General features: G+C 36.4%; 1 protein-coding gene across 1 annotated transcript; it reads right to left on the bottom strand.

Annotated features, from left to right (window-relative positions):
* Nucleotides 1-12615: 12615 nt before the first annotated feature.
* LOC127731814 (uncharacterized) lies at nt 12616-13086 on the bottom strand. Its single transcript, XM_052240654.1, has one exon. The coding sequence runs from the start codon at nt 13084-13086 to the stop codon at nt 12616-12618; it is 471 nt and encodes a 156-aa protein (XP_052096614.1).
* Between the last annotated feature and the right edge of the window lie 1679 nt (nt 13087-14765).

Below are 14765 nucleotides of genomic sequence, written 5' to 3'. Positions count from 1 at the left end.
ATTTGTGCACTATTTCTTTTTTTTTTTACATTTGTGCATCGACCGAAATGTCGTTAAACATTAAAGTTTAAAGCTTAATGGTAATTTTCTGGTCTTTGTGCCTAATATATTATGTCAGAATGTAAGAAATTTGCTGATTATTTAGTTACATTACCACCGATTACAAGTTCCCAAGTGAACCATGAGAAAAAAAAAAAGAAAAACAAAACGTAAATATAATGGAAAAGAAGAGTAATGGCATTATATATGAATTTTTATCATTTACCCATATTCAAATATAGTTTATTATTACAAAATTTCAAAATTTTCATTGGATGAAATGCTGACACATGACATTCTGTAACTTCTGATATTGTTTAATTTTAAAAATCATATTGACTACCTTTCACTTTCAAGTTTTCTCTCATCAAAAAATAGAAGAAATGTATCAGATAAATGTGGATTTCATGAGATATAATAGTATTATATCTGCTACATATCAAGCATCAAATTCATTTGTGGGGAAAATCACAAATTAGAACTACCTGTAATTGCATCTGCTATTAAAAGACTTGTAAAAAGTTCAAAAGGATCTAAAGATATGTATTTTGTTTTAAATAAAAATAAAAGTGTTCCCACTTGTCAGTTAAGATGGACTGAAATTTTTGGCTTTGATCAAAATCATTGGGAAAAAAATTATAACACATTCCAATTACATTATGCATGACGTCATAATATCTTGATTTACTTGGTTTCACTTTCATATCAAATTGCTATTTAATAAAACAATTAAATTCTTCTGTATTAGTCAATATGAGTTTTATGGACATTTGAAATCAATATTAACCTCACCCTACTAATTCGGTCAATATCAATTTCTTTGGTCCATAAAATCTCATATTGACTTCTACAAAAGACTATAATTGTATAATATTTGCTCCAAGTTAGGCTACCGGAAGGGATAACATAATTGTTTTCTGTAAAAAAGCCGCAATTGATATGAAAATGAAAGTGCGCAAACGAGAAAAAAAAAAGGAAAAGCTATACGAAAGTGCGCAAATGTTAATTTCCCACGCAATATGAGGTTTGAACTCACATTCTTGCAACAAATAAAAAAAAAAAACACTGACAAGGAATGGGACATCACTTTAACATGCCCGAGGGATTCGGCATTGATCGCGGCTGGTCGTGGCAAAAAGTGGTCGTACTAGCATAGTGATAAGGTCGTAGAAAGATCGTAGTGGCAGCGGCGAATAGCGTAGCAACGTCGTGGTGTCTGCGTGGCATGATTGTCTATTATTTCAGTCAGTTTCTGATTACGCTCGCCCTACGATCATGCCAAGACAGCACAACGACCTGTACGATATTACTACGCTTTTACCTCGTTTGTGTAACGTTTTCACTTCGCCCCCCCCCCCACATTCATACCACGTCCTTACTACGAGTATGACGATCGTGATACAAGTTTTCTTTGACTTTCTGAAAATGCATCAATTTCCCGAAGATAACCTTGGCCTTATCCAAACTATTTAGTGATTCTTTCGTCTACAGTTTCTTCAGCTCGAAAAATAAACAAAAAATTATTGCAACGGCAAGGCCAGTTTTCATTGCATATTATTAGTTTAAAGAAAACTGTATTATTCATTTGTTTCCATAATAAACATAATTTATTTTTTATCTTTTTTATGAGATAAGCAAACTAGATTTTTTTCATAAATGTGACGGGAAAATAGAATGAGGTCGATGTGAACGTGGTACAACCGCGTGGTACACTTAGGAGAAACGTGATGCGTGTGGTTGAGACGTATAGATCGTAGCTGTACCGTTAAAGGCAGACTATGGCAAGCCGTTCTCGTCAAAACTATGTTTAAGCCATTTTTCGAAAAAAATACACACTGAGATTTAAGAAAAACACACTGAGATTTCAAAAATACACAGTGAGATTAAATAAACTGAAAAACACACACTAAGAATTGAAAATTACACACTGAGATTTGTGCGCATAAAATGTGCGCACAAATCTCAGTGTGTAATTTTCAATTCTCAGTGTGTGTTTTTCAATTCTGAGTGTGTAATTTTCAATTCTCAGTGTCTTTTTTTTCAGTTTATTTAATCTCAGTGTGTAATTTTCAATTCTCGGTGTGTAATTTTCAATTCTCAGTGTGTGTTTTTCAGTTTATTCAATCTCAGTGTGTATTTTTGAAATCTCAGTGTGTAATTTTAAATTCTCAGTGTGTAATTTTAAATTCTCAGTGTGTGTTTTTAAGTTTTTTAATCTCATTGTGTTTTTTTAAATCTCAGTGTGTAAATTTTTCCAAAACTGGCTTAAACATAGTTTTGACGAGAACGGCGTGCCATAGCAGACGCGGTAAAATCGTGACATAATCGTGGTAGAAGTGTACTGGTTTTGTGTAAAACGTGGGCAACAGGAGAAAATTAATTGTAATGTAATTATATAGATTCAAAAGTAGACTAGATACATGCTTTATTTAGGGAAGGAAACTGTTACAATGTCTATTACTAATGACTAACTACCACAAAACCAAATTAAACATAATATACAACATCCTCAACATTACTCAACGTTTCAATAGGGTTGTCCATGTTGCTGGTAACTTCCTGTGTTGTAGTTTCAATACCGGAATACACACATTCACCGATGTCCGTGGTTCTATCGTTCAAAACTGAATGATCAAGATTGTCATTGTTTATTTGTTGTCCTGTTGGCCCTAAATGTGGGATTGATACAGTAGTTTCGCGTCCATCAGACAGTCTAACATGAGCATAAGATGGATTGGCTTCCAAAAGATCTACTTCCTCGACGAGTGGACCATACTTAGTCGCACGCACAAGCTTTTTCATTAAAACCGGTCCAGGGTGCGCAAGCCAAGACGGAATGCATTGGCCAGATGATGATCTTCTTGTAAAGTTGATAAACCTGTTATGTGGAGTAGTGTTTATTGAAGTACATTACAAACTTCGAACAGAGTGTAGTGCATCTGGCAATACAATCTCTCACTGACTCTCTTTCAGTCCAAAAGATTCTAACGCTAGAGTAACAGCTTTCCATATGATACCGTTATAGCGTTCACATTGCCCATTGCTCTGTTGGCTATATGGCGTTGTCTTGCTAGTAGCTACTTCATGCGATTGGAGAAAAGTTTTGAGTTCGGCGCTCATGAAAGACTGACCACGGTCCGAGTGAATATAAGCAGGCATACCAAAAAGAGCAAATAACTGTCGTAAACACTGAATAAAAGTTGCGCTTGTTATATCGGTGCAAGGAAAGGCAAATGGGAATCTTGAGTATTCGTCAACAACGGTAAGAATGTACTTCTTCGTACTAACAGACGGCAGTGGTCCTTTAAAATCAATGCTTAAACGTTCAAAAGGTTGTGTAGCTTTCACAAGAGGTGATGCATACTAAGGTTTCACTTTTGCACAAATCTGACATTGTTTGATTGTTCTCGTGACGTCATCAACAGAGTAAGGTAAGTTCTTTGAACGGACGAAGTGAAGAAGTCGGATTGATGCCCGGATGGCAAAGCGCACTGTGCAATTCAGAAAGAGCATCTGAGCTGACGGAGGAGCAGTAGGCTCGAGAGAAGCAATCGGCTGACTCATTGTCTCGTCCAGGACGGTATTTTATATAATAGCTGTAGCAGCTCAATTCAGTTCTCCATCGAATTATTTTGTCTTTTTTCACTTTATCGTGCTTCTTTGAATCAAACATATAAGAAACTGCTTCCTGATCAGTGACAAGAGTGAAGTGTTTCCCACTAAGTAAGTGTCTCCACAGCTTCTACTATTGCACATGCTTCCTTTTCTACAGGTGAGTGTCTTAATTAATGAGCATTTAAAGTTCTCGAAAAGAAAGCAACAGGCCTTCAGCCCTGATTGAGACTTCCGGCTACTGCAGAATCCGAGGCATCGGTTTCTACGACAAAATGAATAGCTTCATCAATTGCACTGGTGCTTGCGTTTTCAAGATTGGATTGCAGATCATCGAATGCTTTCACTGCAATAGAGGCTAACGGAAAAGATTTAGCGTAGCATTAGCCAAAGGGTTGATTTTGCCTGAGATTCTTGGAATCCATTGACTATAATAAGAAAACATTCCTACGGCTCTTTTTACCGATTTAGTACTGTGGGGAACATGGAGTTCCTTTAGCGGCTTCATTCGCTTAATGCTAGTACTTTACGTGATAAAAGATCTGCAGCCGCAGATGATTAGACCCTACCTACAAGCCTGGATGAACGCTCTCAGCAGTTTTTGACTATGCAGAAGTAGCTCTTTGATCATATCCGACCAGAAGGTGACAGGGAGCTTGATGAATTTGTAGAATGGCTTAAGTCAGCACTGCGCAATCTTGAGCTACCCCTCTGGAGGAGATGACAGCGGGAGCTGTCCGACGTTATGTACCGATGTATAATTGATAATGATGCTTTCAGGACAAAGAACAAGCTTCCTTGTCAGTCTTCTGCCGGTCTATTCAGTCAGCCTGGAACCAACAGCTATCCTGGTACGTCTGTGAGTTTTTTTTCCAACCTCAGCATCAAAAACCATGGCAGCCTGTACAGAATCCGACCTCGGTCTGGGGCTCGATGGATTCACCATGGATCCAGCAACAGTTTCCAAGTATGCAATCCATCTGCCAATCAGAAGACCATGAGGCGACCTCACCCATTTTAGTTTTTTATTCTCATACATTATCACCACTGTGACTGTATGGAAAGTGTGAACACTAATCAATCATTTTCTGGTTCACACTTTCCATACAGAGGTCATTGAACCGTTGCAGCAGTAAGGTTTAAATGTATAAAGAATATAGTTAATTTTTCTATGTCCTGTATTCAGATGTGTGATACTAGTAGATGGCAATTACAGAGGGAAAAACTTTTTATCAATCAAACCATTCTGACTTAATTCCCTGGTACTTGTGCAGAACATTTCATTCAAATTATATTTAATTTGGACACATTTAATTCTACTTCTAAAAGAGAGGCGAAAGATACAAAGATACGAATGATGCCTTGTTGACCTTGCAATAGGACAAGGTGTAGTACAACTTGATAGTACATTTTACACGTGCTTTCTTCTATAAAGCAATATGAAAATGAGAGCGGAGATCCACAAACTTCCCATATATATATATATAGTAAACGTCCGCCGATCATGAACGTATGATATCGTAACAATATCGGGCTCGCAGCGTAATTTGTCGTGGATGATCGACGTAAAGAGCATGGCGCAGGCGCAGGAGGACGGCGTTGTAACGCAAAGAAAAATACGGAAAAGCTTATTTGTGCGTAGTAGAAGCGTAGCAGTGTCGTTCTAGTCTTCACACTGATGGTGGTTTCCCAAATTTTTCACGATCCCGCTAGCACTGTTCCGGTCGTGGAGATCGTAGGAAGCGAAATAGAGTTTTCGTCCAGTGTGAAGGGACCTGTATACTCCCGGTATACGTCGGAGCTATACGCTAATGTGTAACAGCGACATAACACAAGGCTGCCGTTTCCCCATCCATCTCTAGACTCGTCATTTGGTTCTGCATCTCTAACCCCCCTTTTTACTACCTAACTCACTATTGCACCCACATTTGTATAAATCCCTATAACGTTTAAATGGTAAATATTCGGCTTCGTTAAGAGTAAATGAAGCAAATTTTATCTTGATAACTCTATCTGTGACTTTTGTTTATTGGAACAGGTCATCATATCGAATGGTGAGTGGCTGATCAATAAATATCCTTTGAGCGTCCCCATTTTGAAATTTTTTCCAATTTTTGTTCCGTTGTGTCAGAAGCCATCGGTGTGACACTGTCCCCGTGCATTTTTTAAATGTGCGTCTTAAGTCCCAGGTGTGAAAATGTCCCCACTGTTAAAATGTTTCAGAAGTCCCCAGTGTGAAACAGTCCCCAATTTTATAAGTGTGTCAGAGGTCCTCGGTGTAACAGCGTCCTCAATTAAGTGCACGATGTCATGTATAAAACTGCTGAAAACGTCAATTTAAACTTCACAATCTTATTTTTTGGATCTGATGCTAAGCGTCTGCAAATTGTCTTTGTCGTAATAGGACGAAAAATGCATGTCCTCAGTTGAATGGTAAATTATAGGTGTCCCCACTCACATTCCAACGCTCGTATGTGTGTGTGTGTGTGTGTGTGTGTGTGTGTGTGTTGAAGTTCGTTGTAATGTTTGTTTTTATATCGACACAAAGCTGAGTATGAGGTATATGATTGTTTTTTTGGGGAAAGTAAAATCTAAAAATTGCTGAAACTAAAACTTTACGGTTATACGTATGATAACAAACAAAACATGACATTTCTTCTTAATCTTTACCTTCAAATTTTAACTTCGAATGGGTAGCAATAACTGCTTTCATTTATTGTGCTTTTGTGTATCATACAGAAGTAGTGAATGAAAGTAGTGTTTTGTTTAAAGATTATGAGTTTCAAAAAACTAATCTTACAATTGTATATTGAATTGTTAACCCCTTGATGGTAAATGTAAAGTAGTCCATTTGATATTTGATTGAACACGTTGAATGAGATATCAAATGAATTTAAGCTCTTACATTTTTTAAGATTTTATCTCAATTTAAAAAAAAAAACAATTTCTTTCAACTTTCATAAACTCTACAAGAAAACTACTAAATTTAGAACACTCTTCGCTATAGACCTAATTAATATAACACTGTTAGAGGTTTAGCATTAATCTTGTATAGCATAACTCTTGTATAAACAGTCGCCTTGTATGTACACTAAATAAGTTGATCTTAATGTGTTCTATTAGGTGTTCCATTGGGCCTCAGTTTCCCTCTTGAATATATTTAAAATTTGTGTCACGGGAAGTTTAATTATAAACGTACAATCGTGTTTTTATGTTAAAGTGTTATTAAACACACCCGCGGGTCCGTGACTGAATTAAAGTACCTACGTCATTTTTTTTGTCTGAATTTTGACTATTCATATTGTCCTCTGATAAAGTCGTGCTGATTATAAGATTCATAGTTTTCTCTGCTTTTAAATTCTTTCTGTATGAACCCGTCCTGTTTTGTTTTTACTGCCATCGGAAACTACATGTGAGATATACTATTGGTATCGGTATCGAATTCGCCACGGAACTTGTTAATTATTGGTAATATTAATTATGTGGAAAATAAAAGGGCCTGGAATGGTGTTGTTTTTACTATATTAGTTATAAATAAAGTTGAAATCTTTGATTCGTCGTTTTTACGTCCTGACTGTAACAAATTAGACCTCGTTATTTTAGTTGTATAGATTTTCGGATTCTAATTGACCTTATTACAGCCAAAAAACAAAATTAAAAATAATAATTGATGCACTTTTTCAAACGTGCATGTGGAACAAAATAAGTCAAATGCAACTCTGGTCATCCATTTTTCTTTTTCGTGTAGCTAAAGAAAAAGAGCAAACAGTCGAGACAGGAAATGTTGTTAAATAAAGATGCTGAGTTGTGTCCCGCGCATGTGTGTGACCCAGTCAAAATTCTGTCAACATGACAAAATCAAACTCTGAACTAAAATCAAATTTTGAACTATGCACTTATAAAATAGAATATTTTGATCATGTCAAAATTCTTGTCAAGTTTCAAGATTTTCTCAATATAGTCTACAAAGTTTTGACACTATTTTATTTTCTGGTGTATTTTTACAAGCAGAATCCGTATGTGAAATTTAAAAACAAAATGGAGTAGTTATTAACGTTCTCTTCGCTTTATAAACCTCAATTAAAAAGAAAAGCGACAGATACTAAAGGGACATTCAAACTTATAGATCGAAAATACACTGATAACAGCTTGGCTGACAAAAAAGTCCAACAGACAAACAACAGTAAACAAATAACATCTACAGAATAGGAAAAACACGTGTTAGTTTGTTTACTTGTCACTTAGTGTGATGTGTGTGTTTTTTCAGGCTTTGGAACACTAATTGACACGATTTTTTTTTAAAGAGCAGGGACAAATTAGTATTTCCCTTTGTATTAATGATCAATATAACGCTCTTTCATTCAAATAGTCATGAAAATCGAATAAAAGATCACGTAAACAAATCAACACGTGTTTTCTATAAGAGTTATCTGTTCATGTTTTTAACGACGTCACGACGAGATTCAATATGGCTGAACATAACAGGCCGATAATGTATACAAAAGGAAATAATTAGATAATAGTGTCAAGGAAATGGATATTAAAACATAAATAGGTAGTCATATGAAAGAAAAATATAACGAAACGAACTATATACATTGACAAGCTACGCAAAGGCGATAAACAATAAATGTTTGGGAAATAAGTGCGACCTGAACCTGGGTCGCAATTCCGAACGTTTTGAAATAGGAAAAAACCGTAGCTCTATGGTCCGCAAATTGTCAAACAAATATCATTATTACTTATTACCTACGGTGCTGCAGCTACAACCGACCTTGCTTATTTTAGGCATTGGCTGGCCATCTATTCATCTATGGGGAGGCTGTTTATTTCTTGGTAAAACCATTTTGTTCTCCATATATACATACCCCTTGTTGGTTCAACTTCTGTAAATATAGACAATGCAATTTCCTATAGGAACTCCTATTACGGCTCAAACTGTGCCACTGTTACTATGAATATTCGTAAAATATTATATCCAAGAATGGAAAGTCCATATGCACTACTATTTTTCATCTATGGTCAAAATATAGAGATTTGCGGCATATTTTCAACATTTATGTGCCATGCATTTTTAAAAGTTTAAACTTATACTAAAATTATGTACGAACCCCTCCCTTCACTTTGTGTCATCCTCAGAATTGAATTTTTCCGCTATTCATTTGCATTTATACGGGTAACATTCCCAAGTTGTGTGTCTATGAGATGAAACCTAGAGATCATATATAGGAACCAGTACGTAAACAAAACAAACTATCAATGAATATTGTATGATAGTATCTTCCCATAAGAGGCATGGTTTGTGAAACAGCTGTATTTACAAAGTGCAACCTTCTACCAATTTTCAACACACAATAGCCATTATGTTACAATAAAGAGATGTGGTGCGATTGTCAATGATACAACTACCAACCAGTGTCCGAAAAGAGGCTACCATTACTAAAGGGGACATTTAAAACGTATAGGTCAAAGAGAAAGTGACAACGTCATGGTATAAACATACGACTACGAAACGATAAACCACAAAACACTCCAAAGAAAATAAAAGACTTAGCAACACGAACCCAATAAAAAAACTGGGGTATTCTCAGATATTCCGGAGGGTTAACTTGATAATGATCCACTAGTGTTGTTGGTAGTAGAGTTTATCTAAGAAACTACAGATAACCGTTCAGTTTTTAACAACGAGCAACCCCAGTCAGCTATGATAAAAAAATGTGAAACAATTCAAGTGAAAATACAACGGCTTGATTTGTAACAAAACTGAAAGTGAAAAAGGTCACTAAAGGATTGCTGTTGTTTTGATTTTTTTTTTTGGATAGTTAAAACATGTCATTGCACCAAACTATGACAAAAGAATAAGACACAAGGTTTTTTTTTCAAGTTAGAAGTCTGTATTTAGTTCCTTATTCTATACACATAACGCATAATCGAAAAAATATCTTATAACATCATACGTAATATTATTATTTAGACAAGAAATGATCCGAAATTGAAACGACGTGGATTTCTAAAAGTGCTGTTGACCGTAAATGTCTCTATACATTCTATAAATCATATTTCGGATTTAACAACGGCATAGCATACACGCAGAAGATCTGAGGAGGTGCAAATGGCTTATTGTTCGTACTTGTAACTTGTACGATAAACCACAAAACATCAACCGGAACATGATCCTTCTGTATCTATGGAAGTACGCATCATCGAGATAATTTATCACCACACAAATAGCCCTGTACTTAGTACTCCTTTCCGAAAAAGATAGAGAACATTTCTGGATAAGGGAACTAGGTACTGCAATGCCATATGGTTGAAATGATAATGGCAAAGCAGTAGGAAATTTGTCAAGTCCAGCCTGCATTTATGTTATTGTAATGAGTTTATTTAATGCTATCTTACAAAACCAACGTAGTCATGGGCAAACACATTATCATCGGCCTAATGTAAAAACGTCTTCCAAATCTAGATCGCCCTCTGGGAACTTGATGACCTTCTTTCTCATCTTCATCATCCCCTAGGGTTACATTACGTTAGAACTATTCTTTTCTCACTGCCTGTTAATTTTCTAAAATGTTTGAGAGATTATGCACTTGACAAAGGATGCATAAATACATTTTCTCCAATATACAGACTTGTCAGTATAATTTGTGATATAGCTCTTTTCCGTCTTTTTAAGGCAGTAAGCTCGGAACCTTTACATTAGGAAAAGAAGAAATTCCTGTTTACGTTACCAATAGAGAAATTGATGCAATCAACATCAGCAAAGTTCTACATCACAATGAGATAACATCTAAAATTTCTATTTATTTTCAATATCAGTCTGTTCCTGATGTATCCTACAGTTACACCAAAACCATTGCACCCAAAATATTTAACTATAAACAAGCATTACAAGACCTTGATTTAGAACAATACCTCAAAAACCCTCTGACATGTGACTGTTCCCACTCGCCTTACAATTACAGCCCCTCTGGCCATGTTATTACTGGGGATCTAACCATAATTCAACATGAAAATCTCCGAAAGGTGATTTCTCATGGTCCTAAGTTTAGAGAACCCCAACACATCAATTGGAACCATAACTTCAACATAATTATGGATTCCATTGAGGACTACGCCAGAGCATGGGCTAAACGAGAAAAAGTTGAACTTGACACTTTGTCGGAATGGGTCAAAACAATTAGGTATCTGATAAAACGTCGTATTCATAAGTTGAAAAAACTGTGTGAATGATCGACCAAAGTCCGTTTTCAAAGACAAAGAGGCTGTGGAATGTCTATCATCTCTTCATGATAAGTATGTTGTTGTTCCTGCGGACAAAGCTTCAAATAATATTGTCTTTGTGTGTAAATCGTATTAGTACGAGTGTCTTGCAAAATAATTAGGAATAAATGAGCACTCAGGTAATCCCATATACAAAAACATATCATTTGACAGGATAAATTTTGGCGAATCATAAGTCCTTCATGGCTTCAATGAACATTGCATCGAACAACAAATCGGAGGACTTACCTTGTTTGTATTGGATACATAAACTTCACAAAATTCCGTACAAAAACGGTACAATGCCGGCTCATCTGCATGTTCCACTAAGGAATTGTCCATTAGATTGACAAAAAATTCTGTCCGCAGTGAACAGGGGCCTTCAGAAATAATGTGAAACTGTTAACTCGCGTAGTGGTTTTAACCATATGTGGATTCTTAAAAACTCTATAGAACGTCTGGATAATTTTAAATCTCGGTCTTTTTCTGAAATTAGTTCTATCAAAACTTTTGATTTTTAACCTTGTATACCACCATTCCCCGTGTGAAATTGAAAAACCGTCTAAAAGAAATAATCCACAATGCTTTTCAACATAAAAATGGTAGCATACGCTATACATTTATTACTTTGGGATACCATAAGGCATATTTTGTTCATAGTGAACAAAAGGGTAAAACACAGAGGTATAAGTTATCAATATGCTGGAGTTTCTTATTGACAACATATTTGTTGAATTTTGAGGTAGACTTTTTCAACAATTTGTCAGTATTCCTATTGGAACGAACTGTGCGCCTCTCCTTGCCGACCTCTTATTATTTTCATATGAATCGGAGTTCCTTCAGACACTTGTCAAAAACAAGAAGATCAAAGAAGCGAGGTTATTTAATTTCAATTTCAATTATATTGATAATGTTCTTTCTATTAACAATCCGAACTTTTCTGATTGGGTTCCATTAATATATCCCCCAGAACTAGAAATTAAAGAAACAACAGACACGGCTTCTTCCGTCTCATTTTTACACGTATACCTCAAATTTGACATACACAGTCATCTCAGTACCAGAACCTATGACAAACGAGACGATTTTAATTTTGAAATTATCAATTTATCCCACCTTAGTAGCAATATACCAACTTCACCTGCATATGGGATATACATTTCCCAACTTATTCGGTATTCAAGAGCTTGCAGCTCCTACTCAGACTTTGTAAAACGTCACCAGTGTCTGAGCAGAAAGTTGATGAACCAGGGGCATGTCAAAGAACGTCTCGTCCTTTTTTCTAAAAAAGTTAATCGGAAGGTTCCAAGACCTTGTTGATAAATATTCCTTATCAACTTCACAAATAATACACGATGGTCTTGAAGTATAGATTCTGCGTACTGACGTTGTTCATCATCTTAATAACGTGTTATAGTATTCTTTTATTTGTCTTTATTAATATTATTTTTACTGTTAACTCTGTACTTATGTAACCTGTCATACTTTGAACGACAAACTTATTTTATATCTACCTGTGTGACGTCAAATGCGCGATTCTACGCCAGTACTTACATGTAAACCTTCCATCCTTTATGGGTTGATTTTACAATGTCAGACCCCCTCCTGAACCATTACTTGAGCGTATAAATAGTTTTTACAGTTATTGCCATTGTCAGACCCTCTCCTGAACTATTACTTAGCTTTGATATAGTTTTTACTCTAATTGCCATTGTCAGATCTCCTCCTGAACCATTCCTTGAACTTAGATATAATTTTTACTGGTATTGCCATTGTCAGACCCCCTCCTGAACCGTTACTTGTCAGACCCTCTTCTGAACCATTACTTGTCAGACCCCCTCCTGAACCGTTACCTGTCAGACCTCCTCCTGAACCATTACTTGTCAGACCCCCTCCTGAACTATTACTTGTCAGACCCCCTCCTGAACTGTTACTTGTCAGACCTCCTCCTGAACCATTACTTGTCATACTCCATCCTGAACCATTACTTGTTAGACCCCCTCCTGAACCGTAACTTGTTAGACCCCCTCCTGAACCATTACTTGTCAGACCTCCTCCTGAACCATTACTTGTCAGACCCCCTCCTGAATCATTACTTGTCAGACCCCCTCTTGAACCGTTACTTGTCAGACCCCCTCCTGACCCATTACTTGTCAGACCCTCCTGAACCATTACTTGTCAGACCCCCTCCTGAACCATTACTTGTCAGACCCCCTCCTGAACCATTACTTGTCAGACCCCCTCCTGAACCATTACTTGTCAGACACCTCCTGAACCATTACTTGAACTAAGATATAGAATTGTAGACAACGATGTAGACAATTGGGAAGGAAACGATTTTTTAAAGATATTTTTACCTCAAATTTAGTCCTTCTATCAAACAAATGGAGAAACACTTTTAGAACCCCTTGTAAACATATTGAAACAAATATTAAATAATTTTTCTAGCGTAACATGCGTAACACTGGTAGGCCACACACATTTCTATGAGAAATAGAGTAATTATGTGTATGCTTCGGCTAAAATCATATCCGTGTTATTATATGCTTACATTCATTTTTGATGTAAGCATTACCACAATACATGATGAAATTAACTGGTGTATCCCGTGTTTAACAACATTTCCATCTTGTACAGTGGCCATCTGTAAATGAACGGAGAGCAAAAGTTTGAAACTGGGAAAATCTTCCAGAATGCAGTGGGTGCTACTGACGTTACCTGAACGGAAATTTAAATGGCCACTAAAAGAGAGTCGAAATATGTCAAAGGAACATTCAAACTCATAAGTCGAAAATAAACTGACAACGCCATAGCTAAAAAAGAAAAAGACAAACAGACAAACAATAGTACACAAATTACAACATAGAAAACTTAAAACTGAACATCACGAACCCCACCAAAATCGGGGGTGATCTCAGGAAGAGTAAGCATACCCTGATTCACATGTTGCACCCGTCGTGTTGCTCATGTTATTACAAACCCGGAAATAAGTCAACTTTTGAAGGACAAATGGGACGGGATTGTAGTTGCGACATTTGGAACATATCTGCTATCATCTGTGATACGAATATTCTAAACGGTCAACTAACTCGTTTTGCCGTTTGTAAAGTTTTCGAAGGGATGATTTCAATATCATTTGGATCTCTTGGTTTAATATCTTCCTTGTGAGCATCAACCCTCTGTCAAGGAAATCATGAGAACACCAGCTATACAGCGGAAGGTAAAGTTAAAGGATATTGTTTACTTCTTGTCTTTCTTTCTTAGGAGTTCCTGTATGAAGTCAGCCTCATATGAATCAAAACAAGTCGGCAAGAAGAGGGGCACAGTTGGTTCCCATGGGAACGCCGATTGTCTGCTGAAAAACACGTAACAAATATGTTGTCAATCAAGAAATAAAGTATATTAATTATGTCAGTGCTTGATGAAGGTAAATCCAGAAAAGCGCTTCGGACGCATGAAATTTAAAACGTGTTGTTTTCATATTTTACAACACTGAGTGGTTACCTCTGCTGGTGGACTATCAGTCCCCGAGGGATTCCTCAGCTCAGTAGTCAGAACTTCGGTACTGGCATGATCTATAACAAACTTTCTTACATTGCCCAATTATAAATTTGGAAATCATATAGAAACTAAGGTTTCAACTCCCTCAGGCAAAGTTGGCCTTAGATGGATCTTGCTTTTTTAAGGTCCTTTTTTTATCTTAGCTCTTTAACGTCTCAGTCCTTATACATCCTTAGTTTTCAAATTTTCGGCTCTGACCGTTCCTGATCAAGGTAAATCCAGAAAAGTGCTTCGAACGCATCAAATATATAACGTGTTGTTTCCTTTTTTTCAGAGAATATTGTGTTTGA

This window comes from Mytilus californianus, unplaced genomic scaffold, assembly GCF_021869535.1.
Source record: "Mytilus californianus isolate M0D057914Y unplaced genomic scaffold, xbMytCali1.0.p SCAF_20, whole genome shotgun sequence".
NCBI lineage: Eukaryota > Metazoa > Mollusca > Bivalvia > Mytilida > Mytilidae > Mytilus > Mytilus californianus.
This window is presented reverse-complemented; position numbering and strand designations above follow the sequence as displayed.

Bases quoted from the DNA above. Each gene is read 5' to 3' on its own strand.
- LOC127731814 (XM_052240654.1), bottom strand. From the start codon at position 13,086: ATGGTTCAGGAGGGTCTGACAAGTAATGGGTCAGGAGGGGGTCTGACA.